At 42.3% G+C, this 22,008-nt stretch overlaps 1 protein-coding gene across 1 annotated transcript in view; it reads left to right on the plus strand.

Moving 5' to 3' along the window:
• Positions 1 to 2,116: 2,116 nt before the first annotated feature.
• Positions 2,117 to 22,008, plus strand: part of APBB2 (amyloid beta precursor protein binding family B member 2) — a gene marked incomplete at both ends in the record, with an annotated part of 202,904 nt that continues 183,012 nt past the window's right edge. Inside the window, one exon of the mRNA XM_084233650.1 lies at positions 2,117 to 2,162. Within this exon, the coding sequence (XP_084089776.1) occupies positions 2,117 to 2,162 (46 nt within the window). The remainder of the gene's footprint in view (positions 2,163 to 22,008) is intronic.

A 22,008-nucleotide genomic window follows, 5' to 3' on the forward strand; every position in this document is an offset into this window, starting at 1 on the left:
CAGCGGGCGGCAGGAGAGGTCTGCGCGCCATGTGGGAACCTCCTCCGGTGGCCGGGGAGCAGCCGGGGATCGAACCTGCACTGCAGAGGCTGCGGGCAGCTTCGCAACCCAGCGCTCAACCGCTGCGCCACCGGGGAGGCCCCAAAGGTGTATATTTTCACTTCATATCTTTATTCATCTCTTTGTATCCCATAGTCTCTCTGTCATTCTTTCTCAGTCCTTTTCAAAAGATCTTTTTCCCCTTGCCTGTTCTATCATTGTTCATCTTCTCTAGGGTTCTGCTTTTATCAACAATCCCCTAATCATCTCACTCTGCCCTGGTTCCTTCAGTGAAATAATTTTACTACTCTCTGCTAATGATCACTTACGTGCCTTCATATTTGCTCAGGTTTCTTCCTCAAATTTCATGCATAAGAATATCTGAGTGTCCCACCTGAATCTTCTACACCTCAATTTGCCCTATACTGAGCCTCTTTTTATTTTTTTTTTTTATTAAATTTGTTACTTCTCCTGGATCCTGTTCCTCTGTTGTCACTCCCATCCACCCACATGTTATCAGTCACCAAGTTGTTCTGCTTTTAGCATCTGGATGTTTCCCAAGTACTAACTCCTCTCCCCTTGCCAGCCAATCTCCAGCACCCTAAACCCTACTCTTCCTCTCATGCCCAGCAATCAGATTGGCTTCTGTGGTCTCCGACTTGCCACTCTGTCCCTTTGAAATCCATCCAGAGAGAGTAATGCACCTGAAATCCAGATCTGACCCGTCCATGGCTGTTTGCTACCAGGACAGGGTTCCTGAATGTGTCTGCAAGGTTATGTTCTGGCTCCAGGCTTCTTTTCTGGCTACACCCTAGAGTTCAGCAACCCCTAATGACACCATGCAGTTTCTTCTGCCTTTTCTGTTGTTTTGTTTGCCAATCCTTTGCCAAGACTGAGGACATGCCAGGCACCCCTTATTTTGTAAGCCCTCCTTGACCTCTGTGTCTGTGCTAAATGCCTCTGCTTGACATGAATCCCAGTGATCACAACCACCCCACTGCTCCACAGGGTTGGTTGTGTGCATCTGTCAGCCCTACTAAATTTCACTTTCCTAAACACAGAGACAGTGTCTTTTTTTTTAAGTTTTTTTTTTTTTTTAATTTATACAAGAACTGGGGTACAGGCCAGAGGCACGCGAGGGTGAGAGGATTCACCAGAGACAGAGTGGGGAACAGAACAGGCAGACTGACTGAAATACACTGCTGAGGGGAGCAGCGGGTACGACAGGAGAGGTCTGCCACGCCATGTGGTTATCCCCCTGGCCGGCCCGGAATCAACCCGCCCTGCAGAGGCTGCAGACAGCTTCACAGGACTGCACTCAACCTGCTGCGCCACCCGGGAGGTCCCCAGAGACAGTGTCTTATTCATCATCCTAGCCTCAGTGGCTACATGGTGCTTGGCCTATAATACATGTTCAATGCATGTTTTGTAAATAAAAAATAACCACAGTATATCAACACATGTCTATAAAAACAGGCAACATACACGAAGGGGATTTCTGGAGTACTAGTAATGTTCTGGGTTTTGATCTGGTGTGTTCATTCTAGGAAAATCCCTGGCGCTTTCCACTTGTGATATGTATATACTCCTTTGCCTATGCTCTACTTGAATGAAAAGTTTAAAAAAAAAAATCATTTTGATGTCTTACCTGCCCAGTACAGAACATTTCTTTTACCCTTGCAAGCTTTTAGAATTTTCACAGAATTTTCACAGATGAAAAGGCATCCACAAAATAAGGGTCTGGTCTTCCAAAGCGGCCCGCCCTGGTGGAGGGACTCATGGTGCCCTGTGCTTTTGTTGTACTTAGGGCGGGGGCCACATGCTAATCATCATTGTGCTCGGTGCTGCCTGCAGTGACAGGAAGACTTCATTTCCCATGTGACTATGAATAATTCATAAACGTGGTTATCTGAAATTTGTGGTCATCATTAGCATTTTAATGGGGAAAAAATGTAGTCATTATCCTAAATCTGTTTTGTTTCTACTTTTTTTCCTTCTCCCCATCACAGCTAACCCTCTGTCTTTCCCGAGTACTTGGAAACTGCCGAGCTCCCTGCTAATGTGCTGACTGGTCGCTATGGGCAGACAGTACCTGGAGGCTCCCTGTCACCCAGGCAGCTCATGTACGTATGGGATCGGGCTCTATTTCTTTTTTTCCCCTTTAATTTTTATTGTAGAATTTTTCATGGCATGGAACTACAGAAGGTTTATGAGATTTAAATGAGATATTTAGACATGCAGGCGAATAGATTGCTCTAGGGTGAGTTTTTAATATTGAGTGATGAGAAATGTTATCTAAATTAGGATTTTTATAATTCAGTGACCCTGGAAGACCCGGCGTGTTTATCAGCAGTCTCCCTTTCCAGTTTCAATACATCTGTTCACATACAGGCTTTTTTTTTTTAAGCTTTCTGTTTTCATCCCACTATGTAACATTCGTACCAACAGCACTACGATAAATTAATAACATTTCCCAGAGATTGTCTTAATTTCTTTGAAATTAAAACATTCCTAAATCCAGAACAGAGAGCCATCGGGTATGTCATTGTTGACTATGTGTGAGAGTTCTCAGCTCTTCCTTTCTTGGTGATTTTCCATGTCTTACAGATTTAGGTTTCCCAGACTTTGCTAGTTTGTCTTTATTGGTTAACAGAGGAGAAAAGTGATTTCTGTCTGTTTCATGATTACAATAAAGTGATTATATAAAGGGATTACTATTGCTGTAACATTACTGTTTATTTCTTATATCTCATGAGAGTTTTCTCAAACCTATTCTTACTCCTTTTTATCTTTTAGCCTTGGGCCTGCTCTTTGGGTCTTTGTTTTTATTGCTTCCTCAGACCTCTGGAATTTTGGATTCAAATCAAGGGTGTGTTTAGGGTAATTCCCCCGTGTGCCTTTGCTTCCATGCTCTTTCTGTACTTACATTTATTCACACTCACCTTTAAAATCCTATTTCCAGGTATAGTTCAGTTTTGTCTTCACTGAAAAAGTCAGAACCATCCTCACACCCTTACCCAGATGACTGTTTCTAAAATAAGCCCTGTCATTAGAAATAGCAGCGGAAGGGAGAGCTGACAAGAGTGGAGATTCAGACCCGTCACCAGCGTTAAAGCCAGCAGAGGTGGGGCAGCCGGCTTTTATACTTAAGCATTCTCCGAGGGCATTACTGGAGGACTCCGAAGTTAGCAGTTTTCATAGAGATCATACTAAGAAAAATTTACTCCTGTGTATTGTAGAATAGAAATCATGAAACTATGACCCACAGGCCAGATCCAGCCCATGACTGTTTTTGTAGCTATTCACCTTGGTTTTTAAATGTTATCAATTACATTCTAAATGCTTATATAAATACCTGCATAATCTCTTTTTGCGTCATAAAGCCTACAATATCTATGATCTGACCTCTGAAGAAAAAATTTGTCCCTGCTGTCAAAGAAAGTTGGAAGACAGGTACTATGTTAGAACCATATGAAATCATTATTTGAGCAGTTTTGACCTACCAAAATGCTAGTTTCATATGGTTCAATATAATGTATTTTTAGCAACTTCTTTCTTTCAAAGTGGTTAAAATTCTAAAACTTGGGCTCTTGGAGTGCAAGAAGTAAATTAACTTAGAAGATTCTTCTGTGGATCTTTTCATTTTTCACTGCCTTGGTCAATGATTGATCGTGCCTCTCCAGAGCTTTCCAAAGGGCTTCAAGCTACAAAGTCTTCTATTATCAAGTACTTGCAAGGAAGTGCTTCTTTTTGACTCATTTTTTACCAAGAGCTCTCTAACAGAAAACTCCTCTTGTCTTACCCTTCCTGGGTCCAGGGACTTACTAGTCATCCCTAGGAGAAGTGGCTGTGGTCCCTGACATGCTGAGAGCATCATTGGCCCTTTTTTCTCACAGAAGGTGGGTGAAGGCCACCTTTTCCAATAGGCACACATGATGGTAACTGGGTCTGCAACACATGGCTTGAAAGATTTTTTTCCCCGGGAACTAGCTTGTGGTGTTCACCCTCTCGTGCTCTCAGACTTTATTTTTCAGGGTTGTTGATTAGTCCAACCTATTAAAATAGTCCAACCTATTAAAATTGTCTTATTTTTTGTGGGTTTTTTCTTACGCACCACCCTCTTTGTACTTTCATTCTCCTCTACTAAATAAGATTTACTGGTTGGAGCCTTCAGCTGACATTTTTGTGGCTAGTATTTGTGGTAGAAAACATTAACCTCAGCTGCTCTTTCTCCTGTCACCTAAGTCAAGGCCTGGGATTCTCTGGGCCAGATCTGTGTCTGCTTGGGGCCACGCTGTTCCCAGGAGAGGGGAAAGTATTTCACAAGAAGAAGAATCCTCTGGAGTTTATAATTTTTTCATTAGTGTGGTTAGAGCCATCAGTTAAGACTGGCAGCATGCACTGTACCCTCAGAATTGAGGGTTCTCATGGCAAATTGGAGCTTCAGGTTTTCTTTTAGTTTAGGGACCTTGGTTCTGCCTTTCGAGGCTGTGTTCTTCCAGGACAGAATGCTGTTCTGTGGTGGAATGCGGAATGGCATCCGCTGAGCACCAAAATAAGGTAATAGCTAGCTAGAGATAACCGACTTCTCCTAGCTAGTCATAGTGATAATTGTGCTTGAGCTTGGACTAGAGTTTTAAAATGGTCCTGGAAATTGCTAGGAAGTTTGAATCCTTGTCTATTTGTGTCCACCCTCATTCATTCCTTTGTGTGATGCAGCCATTGCACTAAGCCTGACCACCCAGATCTGTTCTTTGCCATGAATAGTCTCCTGGCCTCTGGCCTGCGGTATCTCTACAGGCAAATCTGACCTCTGAATAGTGACCAAGTTGATGTAATTGGTGCACAGCTCAACCACCTCACTTCCCTGCAGAGAAAGTGTGCTGCATCCCCACTTGTCCAGAAGGACACCTTGACATTTAAGTCCTCCACATTTACTTTTAATGCATTTACTTTTTGTCCTATTGCCCTTAGGAGTGTCACCCCTCTGTGTGTCCTATGCCAGCCTAAGAGGGCAGCTCTGGCAGGACACACCCTTTGCCTTTGGGTCACTGTACCAGGGGTCGTGCTGCAGAGTCTGGAACACAGAGCCAGCTTTGACACCCTGCTCACACCTCACTCTGGCTTTAAGGAATAGCAGACTCGGCCCCTCTCCCAGAAACCACCCTGGCTGGAAGCCTGTACTCCTGTCGCTCCTCAGTCTCCCTCCTGAAGCCTGTGTCTCAAATTACTCTTTATATTTTGGCCGTGTGTATGCTTTGCCTGAACTTCGACACTCGGCTCTTTTTCATTTCCCTCCTCTGTGAGAGGACAGTGCTTTATCTATGGTCGAAGCTCAAATATTTGTGGAATCATCTCGGGCTTTAGAGAGGCTCTGAATAATAAGTGTCCTTATGAAGCCCCTGGAGAGCGTTTTCTAGAGCATTTGGCAGAGCCTCTGCAGGCCAAGCGGTGTGATCAGGCTCTGGGCTGTCCATGCGCCTGGCCGGGCCAGACCCCAGCCCTACTCTCCTGCCTTGCTGTCCCTCTCACTCAGAGGGTGGGTGTTTCTGTAACAGGATGGTCCCCAGGGAAAGGGGAGGTTCCAGGTTCTCTGCCCCAACCAAGGGAGGGTGGAGATGAGCACAGAAAAGAAGATGCTAGAAAAGAGACTTGGAGAGGGAAGAAAGCAGGATGGAGAGCCAGGAGAACTGGAAGAGCCACGTGGAGCAGAGAGACATGTGAAGAAGCTGCACTTACTTCTTGGTCTTGGACTGTTTGGAACAGATGTGGGTGAAAGACCCTTGGGGAGGTTAATGATGGCAACTTTTATCTTGATTTTGATTTTGGTCTTTTCCTTCCAGACTTGTCTGGTCATTTCTGACCCTTTCCTGTGGGTCCCCACCAGGTGGTACCTTAGACTTGTGGCAGACTTTTGGGCCTCAGTGGTCCTGCTTTGGGCCACCCCTGTTTGTCTGGGCATTTACCCATGAGGGGATGGGTAACTTTGGGTGCTTGATTTGGAAACTTTATTCTTGCTCTTTTCTGTTTTACACACTGATAGTAGTAAAGTTCCTTTCCATTAAAGTGCCTACACACGAGAGTATATTTGCCTTGATGCAGTGAATGGCAGAACCTATTTAGAACAGGCAGGTTTGGGGGTTCTTGAGTGCTCCTCGCCCTGCCCTGTATCATTTCCTCCCCTCTGACTTAACGAAATTGCCATTTAAAAAGTTTAAACAGTGACAGGCACACATGATTCTTTCTTTTGTCTTTCCCTCCTTGACCTCCTCTTTCTCACTGATGAAAGGCCTTAGTTTTGGTTGACACCACGCTACACTGTATCCTGAATTTATTGGAAGTATTTCACTTCTTACTGGATCAACTTTGAAACATTGATCTTAAAATGTCCATTTCATAGAGGGAAAAACTGAGGCTGAAATCAACATAGAATCTTGTCAAGGCGGAGGTGCACTGTAGCTTAGTTCCTCCTCCGGCCCCATCCCGGCCTTGACTCTGTGCTTTTCTCCCTCTGGGCTGTCTGATGACCTGCCGATCACCTGGTGATTTCTGCTCACCTGTTCTTCCCACTGCAGCTTTTGGTAACATGAGGCATAGAGACAAAAAGGTTCAGCATCAGAGGATGTGAACATCTCTCTCTTGCCTCTCTTATCCAAATGATCTGGTAGCCGTAGCCTAGAGATCACTTCTTATGAAAAGATTAATAATAATACAATGATAGTCATAAGACTATAAAAATCATACAAATAATACATGTTTAATATAGAAAATAAATGAAAGAAACTAGGGTCTCAAAACCCTATATACCAAGAGGAAACCACTTGTAACATTTTGTTCCGTACCCTTCTGTGCTTCAGATATTCTTAGTGTATTTATTTATTCTCTGCTTATAGGGTAATGTTTCACATGGTGTTTACTCAACAGAGCATCATAAACATCTTTCTAGACTAGTACATTTACTTTCAGCAGCAACTCAAAGCAGCCGCAGCCTGCGGTGCACTTATTCATATGCGGTTCCAGAGGGAGGCGGGAAAAATTGCTGAAGGAAGGGAGGCTGATTTGCCTCGAAATAAACGAGAACTTTGGTTCAAAAGTGCTGGTCAGGACCCATTAAATTGATTTCTCCGTCCATTATTTGGTCACAGATTGAAAAGCACTGGCCTAGAGATCACATAATTCTGGAGGGCGTGCTCTGGCAGAGGGGAGGTTTCAGTGGGGGAAGTTCTGAATCCAGCTGGGGTTTGAGGAAACATTTGGAATTTGAGTTAAGACTGGGAGCATGCAAGCGGCGTTCAAGATCATTAACAGCTAAGTGGGTCTAACTGCCCACAGCAGCCAGGATATGACGTGGTTTCTCAAGAGAGGGCCTTTCTGCTCTAGTTTTAATTGGTTTTCCTGGTGTGGGAGGAAGTCCTGCAGGCTTGTCCAGACGCAGGTGAGCCCATCAGAGGAGCCCCTGGGGAATCTCACGGTTTCAGTAATAAGATTCCATGAATGAAGAGTGGGTGAGGGAGCTAGGGAGGGCTAAAGGCAATGAGATTTTAAAAATAAAAAAATAACAGATTTGATTTTTCTTCTGTCCAAGAAAAAAAATATTTTAGAAAATGTATAAACACCAAAAAGCCCAAAGGGGGGTGAGGGTGGGGAACCATCGTTAAACATTTTGCATTGTCTTTTTTGTCTGTGTGTGTGAATGTAGCATCCGTGCCTTTATAAAAGCATTGTGATCCTATCATATGTGTTATTCTAGGGCCTGCTTTTTGTTGCTACATTCATCATGGTCATTTCTCATGTTACTAAATCTGCTAGTATATGATTTTTAATGATCTTATGCTTTATTACATTGCAGGGATATGTCATAATTAAGTCATCCATTGTAAAACATTTAAAGTGTTCCACTCTTTTGCTGTCCTCCTAGATTAATTGTAGGGGCACAAGGGGAAAATTTCCCCACTGCTCTGGGTTCTTCTCAGACTGGTCAAGCAAACAAATTAACATCTAACAGATTAGTAGGGGGGAAAAAAGAACAAATTTAATAACAAATATGTGGAGAATTTACATGGCTGTAAATCCTAGCATCAATGAGATGGATGGATGGATGGTTTGTATCCTGATTTGAGGAATAGATTAGGGCCTGGCATGCCAAGAAGACAAGAGGGGGATTTCATGTGACAAAGAGGGGATGTCTTTGTGTTACTCTGAAAATAAAATAGGTTTCTTGATAAAAATTTATTTCTAGAGACCATAAATCTGAGTCATCTTCGTTCTTTAAGGATAGTAAGAGTTTCTCTTTTTAAAAAAGATTTTTTTTTATTTATGCATACAAGAACTGGGGTGTAGGCAAAGGTGTGTGTGGGGGGGATTGAGCGGAGTCACCAGAGGGAGTGGGGAGCAGAATAGGCAGATCTACTGAAATTCACTGCTGAGGGGAGCAGTGGGCAAGACAGGAGAAGTCTGCTGCACCATGTGGGTCACCTCCCTGGCCGGGGATTGAACTCATGTGGCCATGGCTGTTAATAGCTTGATAGTGCTGAGACTTTAACACCTGTGCCACCAAGGGGGCCCTTGGTAAGAGTTTCTCTTGAAGCCCACAGAGCCTCCACTGACTTAGCTCCACTTGTTAAGTTGACACATAGAAGCTGCCTGCTCTGGACATCTTGGAAAAATCTTGTCTAAACATTTTTTGGGAAGGAAGGACTATCTTCCATCATCATCATCACCCACAACTCATTTTTTCTTCTTAAGTATCTAGAAGTGAAATTGCTGTTAAGGAGTTGCCTGCACATTTTTTAAAATTAATTAATTAATTTTCTTACATCACTGTTCATTTTTGGACAGTATTTGATTTCTCCCACCGAGGGTAGTCCCCATAGTTCTATCACCACCAGAGCACCCTGGATCCACCACCACAGTTTCCTGTGCTTGCACATTTTAAAGGCAGTGCTTATGTGTCCAAACTGCATTCTTGAAGAGTTTAATCTGTTTCCATTCCATTATCCTGTGTGAGGTCTGCTCACGTCTTCTTACTCTGAAAACAGAGAGAAAAAACATTTTGCAATATGATAGGTGAAGGATGCTATCTTCACTGTTGTATGTATCATTTTCTGACTTTTTCCTAATATTGAGACTTAACGTTTGAAAAAATTGGCTCAGTGGCCAAAAATCAGTCATATTAATACATGTGCTACAAGTCTGAAAAAAGTCGTGAACTTGTGTTGATAATGTGACTTATTTTCATTGTATGTTTTTTAAAAGTCTGATTTAAAAGTTTTGTTTTTTAGAAGTCTGATTCCTTAAAGAGACAAGCTGCCAGATTTTTTTGTATGACAATAGCTTTGGGAATTTAATTAAAATATGAGACAGAGGCCTCGGACCTATAACTCTGGGTTTAAGAGGTGGCAGCCTGTGACCTTAGGAGAGTCCTGGGACCCAGAGGTGGAGGCCTAGCTTCCCTTCCTGGCTCTGCCCTCCTAGGCTGAGGGTGTGGACACATCATTAGAGCACCCACCAGATCTCACTTCTGACACCTATAACTTGAGGAGCTGGATTGGATGATATTTCGGCAACCTATAGTTCAAAAATTCCATTACATTTGTTTCCAGAGAGGAAACTGCAAGCAAGGCTTGGCTCTAGGGAAACCCATGCCAAAGGCAGAGCAAATATAGTCAAGGCATAGAACTCAGAAAGTTAATAGGTAGTGAAGTAGTATTTAACCTTGGGTTTTAACTGCTGCAAAGATCTGCAAATAGGCCAAGACGAAGAGCATTTAAACAAGCATTATCACAACCAAGTAAGTAAAGGTAATTCCCTTTACTACATAACAGCAGTGACAGCAATAAAAGTGCTTTGACATGACAATGTTTGGGTTTATCTAGTTAGCTTAACAGGTGTGTCACCCCATTCCTGCTGTAATCGTGTAAATGCTCTTGATAGGAAAAGTTCGAGTAACCATGACGGGTGTAATTAAGTAGAGCAGTTCTCAAAGTGTGTATATTGAGTAAATGAGCAAATAAGTACTTACTTGAAAACTTAACCCTGTGTTGATGGGGAGCGGGGTGGGGGTGGAGGGATCCTCTTGCACATTTCAAGTTTTCCCAACTCTTACTTCCGAACACGTTTGGTTGTATCCTATCAGTTGTGTTCAGGGCTGCTTCTTTCTAAACACTGCAGCCCATGATTTGTGCCCTCCTGATTCACCATCCTCCTCATCCATGTCTGCATAGAGTCCTCTGCCAATTGGGAAACCCAGGTATATTTTGATGTTAGCTTCTTCTACTTTTGTAGAAATACAAAATCCTCCTTTCTAAACTTTCCTCCTCTGTTAGTTTCCTGTTGTTGCTGTAACAAGTTACTGCAATCCTAGTGACTTAAAACAGCACAAATTTATTATTAACCGTCTTGGAGGCAAGAAGTGGGAAAGGAGTCTTACTTGGCTATACCCAAGGTGTCAGCAGGACTGGTTTCTCCTGAAGGCTCTTGGGAACTCTGTATCCTTGACATTTTTGGCCTGTGGTGGCTACCAGTATTCTTTTCTTCAAAGGAATCTTGAACGTGGATCACTCCAATCTCTGTACCTTGTTTTACTGAGACACACCTCCTTGGCTGTCAGCCTAAGCAGGTAGCTCAGCCCTAGCCAATTTCATGGACCTTGCGGTCTGTAGGCCCCTCTCTTCACTATGGGCCATCAGCATCAGGTAACAGCGCCATGTACCTGCCAGTCAGTCCTTATTCTAATAGCTTGTAAGTCTTCAAAACTTCAGCTCTTCAGTCCATTAATCTGGAGTTCCATCCTTTCTTCTGGCCCAAGCATTGATTGCTCATGATTTTGACATTTTCTTTGTATTTAAATAGTTGTTATTTCTGTCTTACTCAGTTTTTCCAACAGAGTCTTTGTTTGTCATCTTGGCTTACCATATTGATTAGCAACTTCATCACACATACTGCTTACAGGAAGTATAAGATCCTTGAATCACCAGATTGAAATCTATGATTTCCACAGAACTTTAACCACACCTAAGCGTTAAGTAAATTTTAATTCGATGGATGGGGATTCTGCACACCCTTCTACTGAGACTCATTGTACCTGAGTGATGGCAGTTTTATGGTGAAGTGAAGTGCAGTCTCGTGGGTGGTCCCTACTGCCCCAGTCGCTCATCTGAGAACCGTGACCTGGGAACCCATCCCTTGAAATTGGTCAGCTGAGCTGTCTACTGCCAATATTTTTAGGGACTCATAAATGTAGAGCTTGTGTTCTTGTTTATTAAATAAGAGTTTATCTTGATATCAATACTAACAAAAGTTCTTTGGAGAGTGGAATTAAAATTGAAGGTACAGGGCCTCCCCTGGTGGCGCAGCAGTTGAGCGCTGGGCTGTGAAGCTGCCTGCAGCCTCTGCAGCGCCAGTTTGATCCCCGGCCACTGCGAGGGTCCCACATGGCGCTCAGACCTCTCCTGTTGCGCCTGCTGCTCCCCTCAGCAGTGTATTTCGTCACTCTGCCTGTTCTGTTCCCTGCTGTGGCTCTGGCGAATTCTCTCACCCTCCTGCGCTTCTGACTGTACCCAGTGCTTGTATAAATAAATGAATAAATAAATCTTTAAAAAAAAAAAAAAGTCCAGGTCACTAGAATGGATTTATTAGAAAAAAAAATTGAAGGTACAAATTCAAATCCTTGTTCTTTGTTAATTTATGATTTATGCTTTGTTCTTTGTTAATTTATGCTTTCGTTTTTTAACCTCCTCTGTAATCGACTTCTGAGATGGAGAGCTGAATGTTTATTTTGTTGACATAAAAACATGATGTAATGAAAACATCCTCTTCACGTGGAAGCTCTGGATCTATGCTTTTCCCTGCAGTTACAGAAAGAGAGCAGAACTAAGAAACCATAGGTTAAGTCCTTGGTAGTAGGAACTGACATCCTAGAAAGAAGCCTGCTTGGTGTCTGCTTTTAATGTGTAATGAGATGCTGCAAAAAGTGGCAGAATTGTCCCTGGAGGGAACTAATGTGACTTTCTCTTACTCTTTCATAGACTAGCTTTTTTTGTTCCAAGGGGACTGCCTGTAGAGTGTGGTGAGCACCTGCAAACTCATGCCCTGCTTTTCTGGGTTAACAACCCTAGGGGCTTCTGAGCATCCTGTCCTCACATTCCATATGAAAAGGTGGGGGTGGTGGGGATGGCCTAGAGATAATCCCTTCTGCTGTATACAGGCTTTCACTTAGAGAGAGATGAGGAAGTGTTTCGTTCCCAGGCCACAGCACCTCCTGCTAACGAAGTAGCAGGTGAGAATTGCCCCAGTCATAATTTGGTAGCTTAAGACCCATCTTCTGGGAACAGCTCAGGGAAGAAGAAAAATATGCAACTTTATGGGGAAATTTTGAAACCAAAGCAAATAGTTATTTCTCCAGGTTTCTTGGACATTTGTTCATTTATGCAAACCTGGAATTGTTCTTGGGGAAAGTGAACTCCAATGACCTGAATGAAGACCACAAAAATCCTTGCAAAATGAAATCCATGGAATTCTGAAAGGAATGAATTGGCATATTTTAGTCATGAGACAGGTCAATTGTTGTTAGACTCAGTGCCCTCTAGACTTTCCTATTATGAGTGTGTGCAGAGGTATGTGTGTGTGTGTGTATGAAATAGTAAGCATGTACTAGTAAGTATTCCATAAAAAGTGTTTTGTTAAAGGTATATCTGGACTTTTAAGTCAGTCTTTCTCATTTAATTTTATGGAAAATACTTAAATCCTTTATATTTGTTTTCTCCATTGAATTTTCTTAAGAGTATTTGATGACGGGGAAAATTGATTCCATCTCCCAAGCAACAAGGAAATTCCCTGAAGAGCTAAAGTTACATATTCCTAATTTGGAACTTGACAGCAATAAATCCAACATGACTTGGCTGAATTGTGCATATCTGCTACCATCCTATCCTTGTGTCTGGGAACTGATTAGGAGTCAAGAGGATTTCCTGTTGTTTTTGATGTCGGGAGGAAGAAGCTTTTTGTTTTTGCAATCACAGTTTCTAACACTGAAGGGTCCAGTTTAAAAAAAGCTCAGAAGAGGCTTCCACTTTTTCTGTTTTCTGAGAAACAAGGTGGAGTTAAGGCTGGAAGAGTAATAAGAGTCAATCAATAGACTGATTGACCCTGCTTGGGCTATACCGGTAACGCCATACTGGCTTCTCAGGAGGGTCCAAAGGGTTGCATGTGGCTCTCCAAGAGTTTATGTTTTCATCTTGTAGAGAAGACCAAAGGTAGCCTCTATCATTTAGAATTAAATTATGTGATAGAGCAGCTTGGAGGAGAGGAAGGCTGGTAAAGATATGTGTAATAGGTCAAGTTCAAGGAGAAAAAACAAATTTTGACAGCATTTTCCTCCAGCAGGACACAAAGGTCTGGAACTGTGATTCAGATTATATTGGTTGAGCAGCTATGAGATTGTTGGTACAGTGGGTGGCATTTGAAAGGCACATGATATGAGCTGTCAGGGAGGGACCTAATAAACTGGAATCACCTGGAAATGTCCGGGGACGTGCATATCCTGGTGAGAACAAAGAGAATGTTGACAATCTATTGCTATTATAAATAGCTGGTGCTCTCATAGCCAGACTGTTCTACGCATATTATGAGTATTCTTTTAATCTTCCCAAGTCTGTTTGACATACTCATGTCAATTACAGATGAGGACACTGAGGAGAAAAGTAACCTATTGAAGGCTACATACACAGTGTAATGTGGTTGGAATTTGAACCCAGGCTCTTTGGCTCCAGGGTTTGTGCTCACAAGCACTGTGCTACCTGCTTTAGTAGATATGACACGAGTAGGAAGAAGTTCCAAGAGAAGTTGTTGAGAAGACAGGAAATTCCAGGGTAGGACTGCAGGGGGGCAGTGTCCATTTGGTGGTCACATGAAGGAGTTAGTGATGTAGGTGGGAGTTAGAGGTCAACTGCATTCTGTCCTGGTAGTAGAATAGCAAAACTAATAGTCTAGAGCACTTACTGTATGCTGGGTGCTGGAGATGGAGCAGAGCATAAACAAGGTGAGGTCACTGGTCCCATGAAACCTCCCTTCATTCTGGTGATGGGGACAGACAATAGGAACCAGTCAATGGGAAAGGCCATATGGATTTGATACACCCTACATGACTGACATAGGGTGACATGGGGAGGATTTCTCTAAAGAGGTGATATTTGATCTGTGACCGGAGGCCTGGGAAAAGCCTAGTCCTGTGAAGAACTAGGAGAACTCATTCCAGTCTTTGGGAAAAGGAATAAAGCATGGAATGAAAAGGAGGCCAGGTTGGCCCAATGGAGTTTGGTGGGAGATGAGGTTGTAGATAGAACAAGGTGAACTAAATCTGACATGAGGGCTTTATAAGGAGTTTGGGTTGTTTCCTAAGAGCAGTGAGAAGTCATTGGATGTTAAATAGGAGAGTCGCATGATCCCTTGCGAAATCTAGGGTGCTAAATTGATGCACCTGCTTGAATGGGTGGGCAAGAGGGGTGAATGAGATAAAGGGACAGCAGGTGGGGAAAATGCCTTAAATGCCTTCATTACAACTAACAGGAAATATAAACCTAACCTTCTTAGAATTCAGAAAGGGATTTTAGCCATCATTTAAAACCCCAGTTTTCACAAGACTTCATGGCTACCTTTTAACCGTTTGACTGCCAATTTATACCTACTTACAAAGAGAGAGAAATCTAGAGCATATTAACCTAAAAATTAAACAATTTTTGTTTGCTTATTTTTATAAGCATTTGAATCTATAAAATATTATATGTGGTAGCTGGTTTTGATACTAATAATGCCTTACCTTCTCCAGAGGGTTGGGAGAGTTACATGTGGCTCTGAAAACACTTAGAAATATACTAAGTATCTTCTCTATTTTCTGGTTGACTTTCTTGTTCTTATGATGAAGACTTAACATGGAGACAATTCATTGCTCACTGAGTACCCATATTCTGCATCATTTTTGTTAATAGAACCCTGGATTCAATTCAGCGTAGCATGGTGATCAGTTCCAGATAGTAAAATGTGAGATGGTCTAAGAAACATGCCAGTCCTGACCCCTGACTTCCCAATATTCCTGGTAGCCTTGTGACATTGTTCTAACCAGTGAACCCTGGGATGGAGGTGTGGTTATTGTCTTGATAAAACTTGACACAGGAGCATATCAGTGCCCTTTGTTGCTTTTCCCTTTTACATTCTGCCTTGAATGCTTATGAATGTCTGAACGCACAGCAGCCCCTCATGTCACCATGAAGTAACAAGCATGAAGGAAAAGTCCAGAGCATCACCAAGATATCCATCCTAACATTGTTCATGTTAAACCAACACCAGCAATCCTGAGACTTCCAACTGCTTGTTTGTTGAATCCAGTGTTAGTTAGGTTTTCTAATACTTAGGAAGCTCAAGGCCAGTCTACCTGACACTCATATGAAGGTACAACTGCAGATGTTTCCCTGTATGCTGTGATAGCCTCATAAACATTCCTTGACATTCAGTCTGACCTTTAGCCTGTGGGAAAACTGTCTCCGAAAAGGCTGTTCAAATGTACATTAAAAGTTGTTCGCAGATGAAAGTGATGAGTTTAGGACATAGGAATGTAATTTTCAAAATAAATGAACTCATCTGAGTGAACTTGCTGTAGCCAGATCTGTGGAGCCATACTTCATGGCCTGTATCTTCCTTATGGCCTTTTTTATGAGACTCTTAGTGTTCTGGTGAACTATGTGGTATATATTTATGGCTTTATAGGAAACTATAGCCATAGTAGGGGTAATAGCATAAACAGTCAGATTTCTTAAAAATGTGAAGCTTCAACAGGCTTTATTGGATTTCAGGATAATGGTATTAAATTTTCTGCTTCTTTTCAAACTTTTTTTTATAGTTAAGTTCCACTCTGGTGATTGTATGAAATTTAGGAACTGGTTCTATAGTTTTATGGAATACAGTTTATCCTGGAATTCTCAATTACTAAACTGAGGAGTAAGGGTAAATATTTTGGATTTTCTTTGTTACTATCTTGGACTTGGGTGAAGGGTTTAGTACCTTGTTTTCCACCAGAAAGGTAGATGTGGCCTGTAGTGTGTGCATCATGGAGCAAATGTAAGGTATAAAATGTAATTGTCTTCTAAGCTGTTAGGAAAAAGGGGCACTGTAAATCATAAGGTCATCAGATTGTAAAGAGAAAAGGGGTTTTTGGCAATTAAAATCTTTTTTTTTTTTAATAACCTTGGAACTTGAGACTGCAAACATTTTCAGTCATTCATTTAAAAAGTAAAAACACATGTGGTTACCCTGGGTACCGTCTTTTTTAAGGAAAGATGCTTCCAAAGGAACGAGGAAATAAGGGTCTTTAAAAAGACTCTAGAAGCCATTTTTTCTGTCCGCCTCATTTTACATACAAGAAGTTTCCTGAGGCCCAGAGAAGATTATGTCTTTGAGGTAAAAAAGAAAGTGGCTCTTGGGCTGCTGGGGACAGATCCATGAATCCTGCTGGGTACATTAACATCTTCAATGTTGTCCTCTGGAATGGAAGAAAGCAGAGTCTTGGGTGGGTCAGCATCTGAGCTCACCAGGCTTGTCAGGCACTGATAGGAGGCCGTACCTCTGGGCCTCAGCATGTGGGAGAAGCGTGTGAGTGGGAAAAGTATGGAGCCCAGTCTGGTGCCCCTTTTGAATCAGGCAGTAGGGGAACAGCTTATATCCATACAGATTAGGGGTGAGTTTGTGCTACTTGAGGCCAAATTGGCTGGCATTTGAACTCCTGCCAATAGAATCGGGGTTTCATACGGTTGCCAGTGGCAGCTCAGAGATGATGTGTGATAGCTCATACATCACTGTGCACCACCACTGTTCTGAGTGCTTGTCCCACACGCCCCGGGTTCATTCTCACAACAAACCCCTGATGTGTATACTCTTATTACCTTCATTTTACAGTCACAGCAAGAGGTATGGAAGGATCAGGTGACTTAGCTAAAGAGACTCATGGGAAGTGAAGAAACAGAATTCAAACCCAGGTGGTCAGGCCCTCAAGTGCCACCTGTGTGGTCTAGAGCATGGTCTAGAGCATGGTGAGAAAGGGGTGAATTCTCTTAGGAAGATGAAGTGGTCAGTGTGTGTAGGAAGTTCAGAGTGAGGATAGACAGGCCAGCTGTTAGGAAGCAGATTGGATGACATGAGCATCAGGAAAGGCTGGCCTAGAAAATGAGGGTGTGAATGGAGGGATGACAATTCAGGGGTGAGTGCTCCCCAGCATGTGTCAACATGCCAGGTCCCCGATTGGACATGTCCGGGAAGGAATCAGAGAGGGCTGGGACATTCTACCTAACTGAATTGGAGAAGGTGAGATTTGTTTTATTTTCAAAAAGCCCTCTTTTCTCACCAGCCCGCTTTTCTCACCGTGGCCAACTAGTGTGGTTGTTCTTTTTTTTTTTTTTTTTAAGATTTATTATGCATACAAGAGCTGGGGTACAGGCCAGAGTGGGAAGGGGGGTGAGAGGATTCACCAGAGACAGAGTGTGGAATGGAACAGGCAGATTGACCAAAGTACACAGCTGAGGAGAGCAGCGGGCGAGACAAGGAGAGGTCTGCCGCACCTCGTGGGCAGCTCCCTGGCCGGCTGGGGATCGAACCTGTGCTGCAGTGGCCGCAGCCAGCCTCGTAGGTTGCGTCTCAACCCCTTGCGCCACCAGGGAGGCCACAAGTGTGGTTGTTCTTAACCTGCAAAACTATCTAGAAAAAAAGAGTCTCCGAAGTGTATGGACCCTCCCACACTCCTTGGTCTAGTGTCTGGTATCGGGCCCACAGTAGGTCTAAGCAGTTTTTAAAGAGTTTGGTTTGAGATGGAGGCATTCCCACTTCTAAGGCAGCTTCTCCTCCTTTCCACCCAAAGAGTATTGGGTAAGAGAGCCGGAGAAAGACTGGGTGTGGTTTGCATTTGGGGGCGACCTTTGTCTCAGCTTCCTTGCAGTGATCCTCTCTTCCGTTTGCCTGGCTGGAGCTTGGCGTTTCTTTGTGAATGGGCATCCTGTGTCAGGAGGAACGCCCTGTGCTGCAGGCAGCGGCCTCTGCCCTTAGGTCAGGGCCAGTACAGTTTTCTCCCCTCCTCCTGCCTTCCTGAGAAAATGGGTAGTTTCTGGTGATCCTGGCCAGGCGTGTCTTCTCTGAGGGCAGGTTCCAGCTGAAGGGCTAAGAAGGGACCATGGGTTGTTCCCAGATCAGTAGCTGAGTCCTCATGGAAGAAAAGATCCTGGAGTGGGTCCCTGAGAGAACGTGTTGATGGCCCTTTGGGCTTGTGTTTCTTTAGCATTTCTGCAGTTAGGGATTTTCCTTTTCCCTCTTTTTCTTGTTCCTCCGAACCTCCTTTTTGATTTGCCTTATTGCAGCAGTGGCTAAGCAAGGCGGGTCAGTAAATGTGACCGCACCTAATTTTGCTTTGACTGTGGCTTCCCATCCTGAGTTCTCAGGGGCTGGTACCTGGCAAGTCACATAAGCGCGGATTGCCTGTGGAGTTCATGCAGCTGTGTGCTGCCAGGAGTGGCTGTGTGGGGAAGGAGAAGGAACAGAAGACTCAGCTTACCCTGTGCTCAGGTCCCTTAATGCTGGAAAGACAGTGTGCTGATGTGGCGTGGAATTCTGGTTCCGTCCCTAACAGATCGTCCAGGCATGGCCCTTCTCCCTGCTATATACACTGAGAGTGTGACACTGACTTCAAGGGGGCTTATGACACACACGACAGATCTGCAAGGACACTGGGTACTCATCTCGTTGTCGCCTTTAATTAGAAATGTGCAGATTGTCTGTTCAAATGATTCCAGAAATACTGGAGGTTGAGAAGGGGGATCTAAGAATTGTGGTCAACTGCTTTATGTGTGTTTATGATGCTTTTCCATAGTATTCACATGGAGTAAATTCCTTTCTTTTCTTTTTTTTTGTGAGAAAGCTGCTATTCAGGGAGATTTAAAAGAAAATAGCTTCACCACCTGCTGGATGTGTTTGCCTTGGGCAAATCATTTAGTAGCTCACTGCCTGTTGTCTGGTCTATAGAACGGGAATTATAACAGTTCCCTCTTCACAGGATGGTTGTAAGGCTTGAAATGGTTAATATGTATAGTCTTAAGACAATGTCTGGCAAAAAGTCAATGTGATGTTAAGTATTAGAAATTGTTATCATTAAGAAAATTGCCAGATGTCTTCTAAGCCACTCTGTGGTGAAGTGAGGGTTGATTTAGATGCATAATGTGTTGAAATGGGATTTGATTGTAAATTTTGAAAGGTAAAGTGGATTTTGAAAATTTTGAAAGGTAAAGTTCATGGAAAGGGATTGGGGAAATGAAGCACCAGGAAAAGTCCAAGGGTGAAAGAAGAAAGAATTTCAAGAATGTGGGGAACTAGGAGAGATCCTAGACTAGGAGGCAAGTTAAAAGGAAAACTTTGTGCTATTTGTGCTATTTAGAAGCCATTTCCTACCCTTGGTTATGATAGTCTCCCTCAGTCCCCCAGGAACTAGTAGGTGAGGGAGACCTCATTTCTGCCAATGTGTCTTTGGAGTCTGTGTTTCACCAGCCTTTAGCCCTCTTTCTACTTCCTGAAGAGGTAGTAGAGTAAAATATTAAACTAAGGGTTCTGGAATCAGTAAATTCAAACTGGGTTTGGAGCCTGGACTCTGCTGCTTATTATATTAGCTGCCTGATCGTTAGGCAAGTTTCTTAGCTTAGCCATAGCTCCATATCCTGCGTAAAATGAAAACAATGCTGCCTTCCTCCAAGGGTGTGTGAGAGCTGAGAGGCTGTGCACGCTATTCATTTCAGTCCAGAGGAAGCTCTTGACAAATGTTAGTTATCTAACATTACCCAGGGCTAAATTCTATCCCTTGGAGTTTAGTTAGAAACTCAGACTCAACAGTCATCTGGTGACATTTGGGGATAGTACCTTTTCTGGATGAACCCCAGCCAGGACCAAAAAGACCTCTGGCTCCTATCGCCAGCATGGCATCTTGAGTTGCCCTGTAGGTATACTTTTATCCATCTTTCCTTTCCCTCATAAAATATCTCAAAGCTTAAAAGGGGAGCAGAAATGAACAGGTTCTTCTTCTATTGGGTTCAGCACACCTGGGTCCTCATTTCTTCACCCCTAATTTAATTCACAGCAATACTGCATGATAGGACTTTACTATCCAGCAAAGATGCAATTTCAACAAAATCCCATTGCAAGCTAGCAACGAAAAGGTGACAAAAGTGATATTATTCCTCAGAATCACATATCTAGAAGTCAAATCCATGCTCCCTGACTTCCCACTTTAGTGCTTTTTCAACAAGGCAGGTTACCCGGCAGCCTTAGCCTTCTTTTGGCCTCTGTTGGTACAGCCTGCCACAGTGTTCCATACTGCCTAGAAGACCTCAGGGTGGCTTCTCTTTCTGATGTAGGCATTACCAAATGACCCATGTCAGCTCTATAGGGAAACTTGCAATCCTTTCTTCAAAAACTCAGGCATTCAGCTTCAGATGAAATCATTTCCTTGGCCAATTTAGCAGTATCCTTGCTCTTTCCTTTCCTTTAATTGTCTTGTTTAAAAAGAAAAAAAAAGAACTTGAGAAGACCATCTGCTTTATGAGGCAGTTCATCTCTTCTATTTTCTCTAATAGATATATGAAGGCCCAGTTAAGCAAATTAAGACTTCAGCTCATTCTTGTTTGAGATTGTTCTGTTTGGTGCTTTGGTGTCACTACCATTGGCATTTTTTGATTGTATATTTGGGATTGTATATTTGAGAGTGTAGATTTTATGAAAGATGTTATCTTTGTTCCCTGAGTTGCAGGCACTGTGAGCCACTTTCTGTGCATTGCCAAGCAGTCACAACAGGGTTCTTAGCTTTTTAAATCCCTTCCTCTCTCCATGAGAAGTCCTATTAACATGTTTTCTGTGCTACAGAGTAAAATCTGTAAAATATAGCATGGGAAGCATATGGGTGGTAGCTGTCTCTCTTTTCACAAACTCAAAACCTATTCTTCCTTAGTAAAATTCAGCCATGTCACCATTTACCCCAAAGCCTACATTATGGTAGAAGACATACGTGCTGGGGATAGGGGGGGGTGGGCTACTTTTTGCCTTCGTTCTCTGTAAAGATATACGGTATGCATATATCTAATTTCACGTACAAATTCTTTTTTAAAATTGAAAATAACTTGTTTAAATATGAAAATGCTTCAGTCTCTATAAAAATAGATACACATATGAGCAACATACAAAATATTAGAAGATTTTTTTCTAAATCTTGCCACACAGACATTACTGCTGTTAACATTTTGATGCATGTTTTAATTCATTTCTTTGTGAACTATTTATTGAATATCTGCCATGTGCCAGGCACAGCCTCTGCCCTCAAGGAGCTTATTAAATAGGGAAGAGAAAGACATTAAATAGATTATATAAGCAACATGCGATTTATAGTATAATTCAGATTTATGCTGTTCTTTTATGTCCTATATAATTTTTAAATCTTTTTTACTTTATAACTAACATATTGTAGTTTTAATCTTTTTAAACACATTTTGGCATGTTTTTATTGCCTTTAGATATATTATTCTGTTCCTTATTCTTTTTTTAATAGTAAGTTTAAGTAGGATTTAATCTTAGTGTTTTGTACTTTTATAAAATTTCATATAAGTGAAGAACACTAACAAGATTAATCCCACACAATCTTACTATATATATATAAGAAGGGTAATAACTTTACAGACAATGAAAACATGCCAAAAAGACATGCTAAAAAAGTTAAAATTTAAAGTTAAAATAAACTATTTCAAAAGAAGTTGAGATTATTTAAAAATTACATAAAAGTTAGAAGAGTATTGTGTGTGAATCAAATATTTCTGAGACAACTGACAGAATTCAATTAAGAATCTTAGAAATACATTCTAAAATACAACAGAAAATCAAATAAACACCATAAATGTTGCCCTA

This window comes from Talpa europaea (genome assembly GCF_964194135.1).
Source record: "Talpa europaea genome assembly, chromosome: 5".
Lineage (NCBI taxonomy): Eukaryota > Metazoa > Chordata > Mammalia > Eulipotyphla > Talpidae > Talpa > Talpa europaea.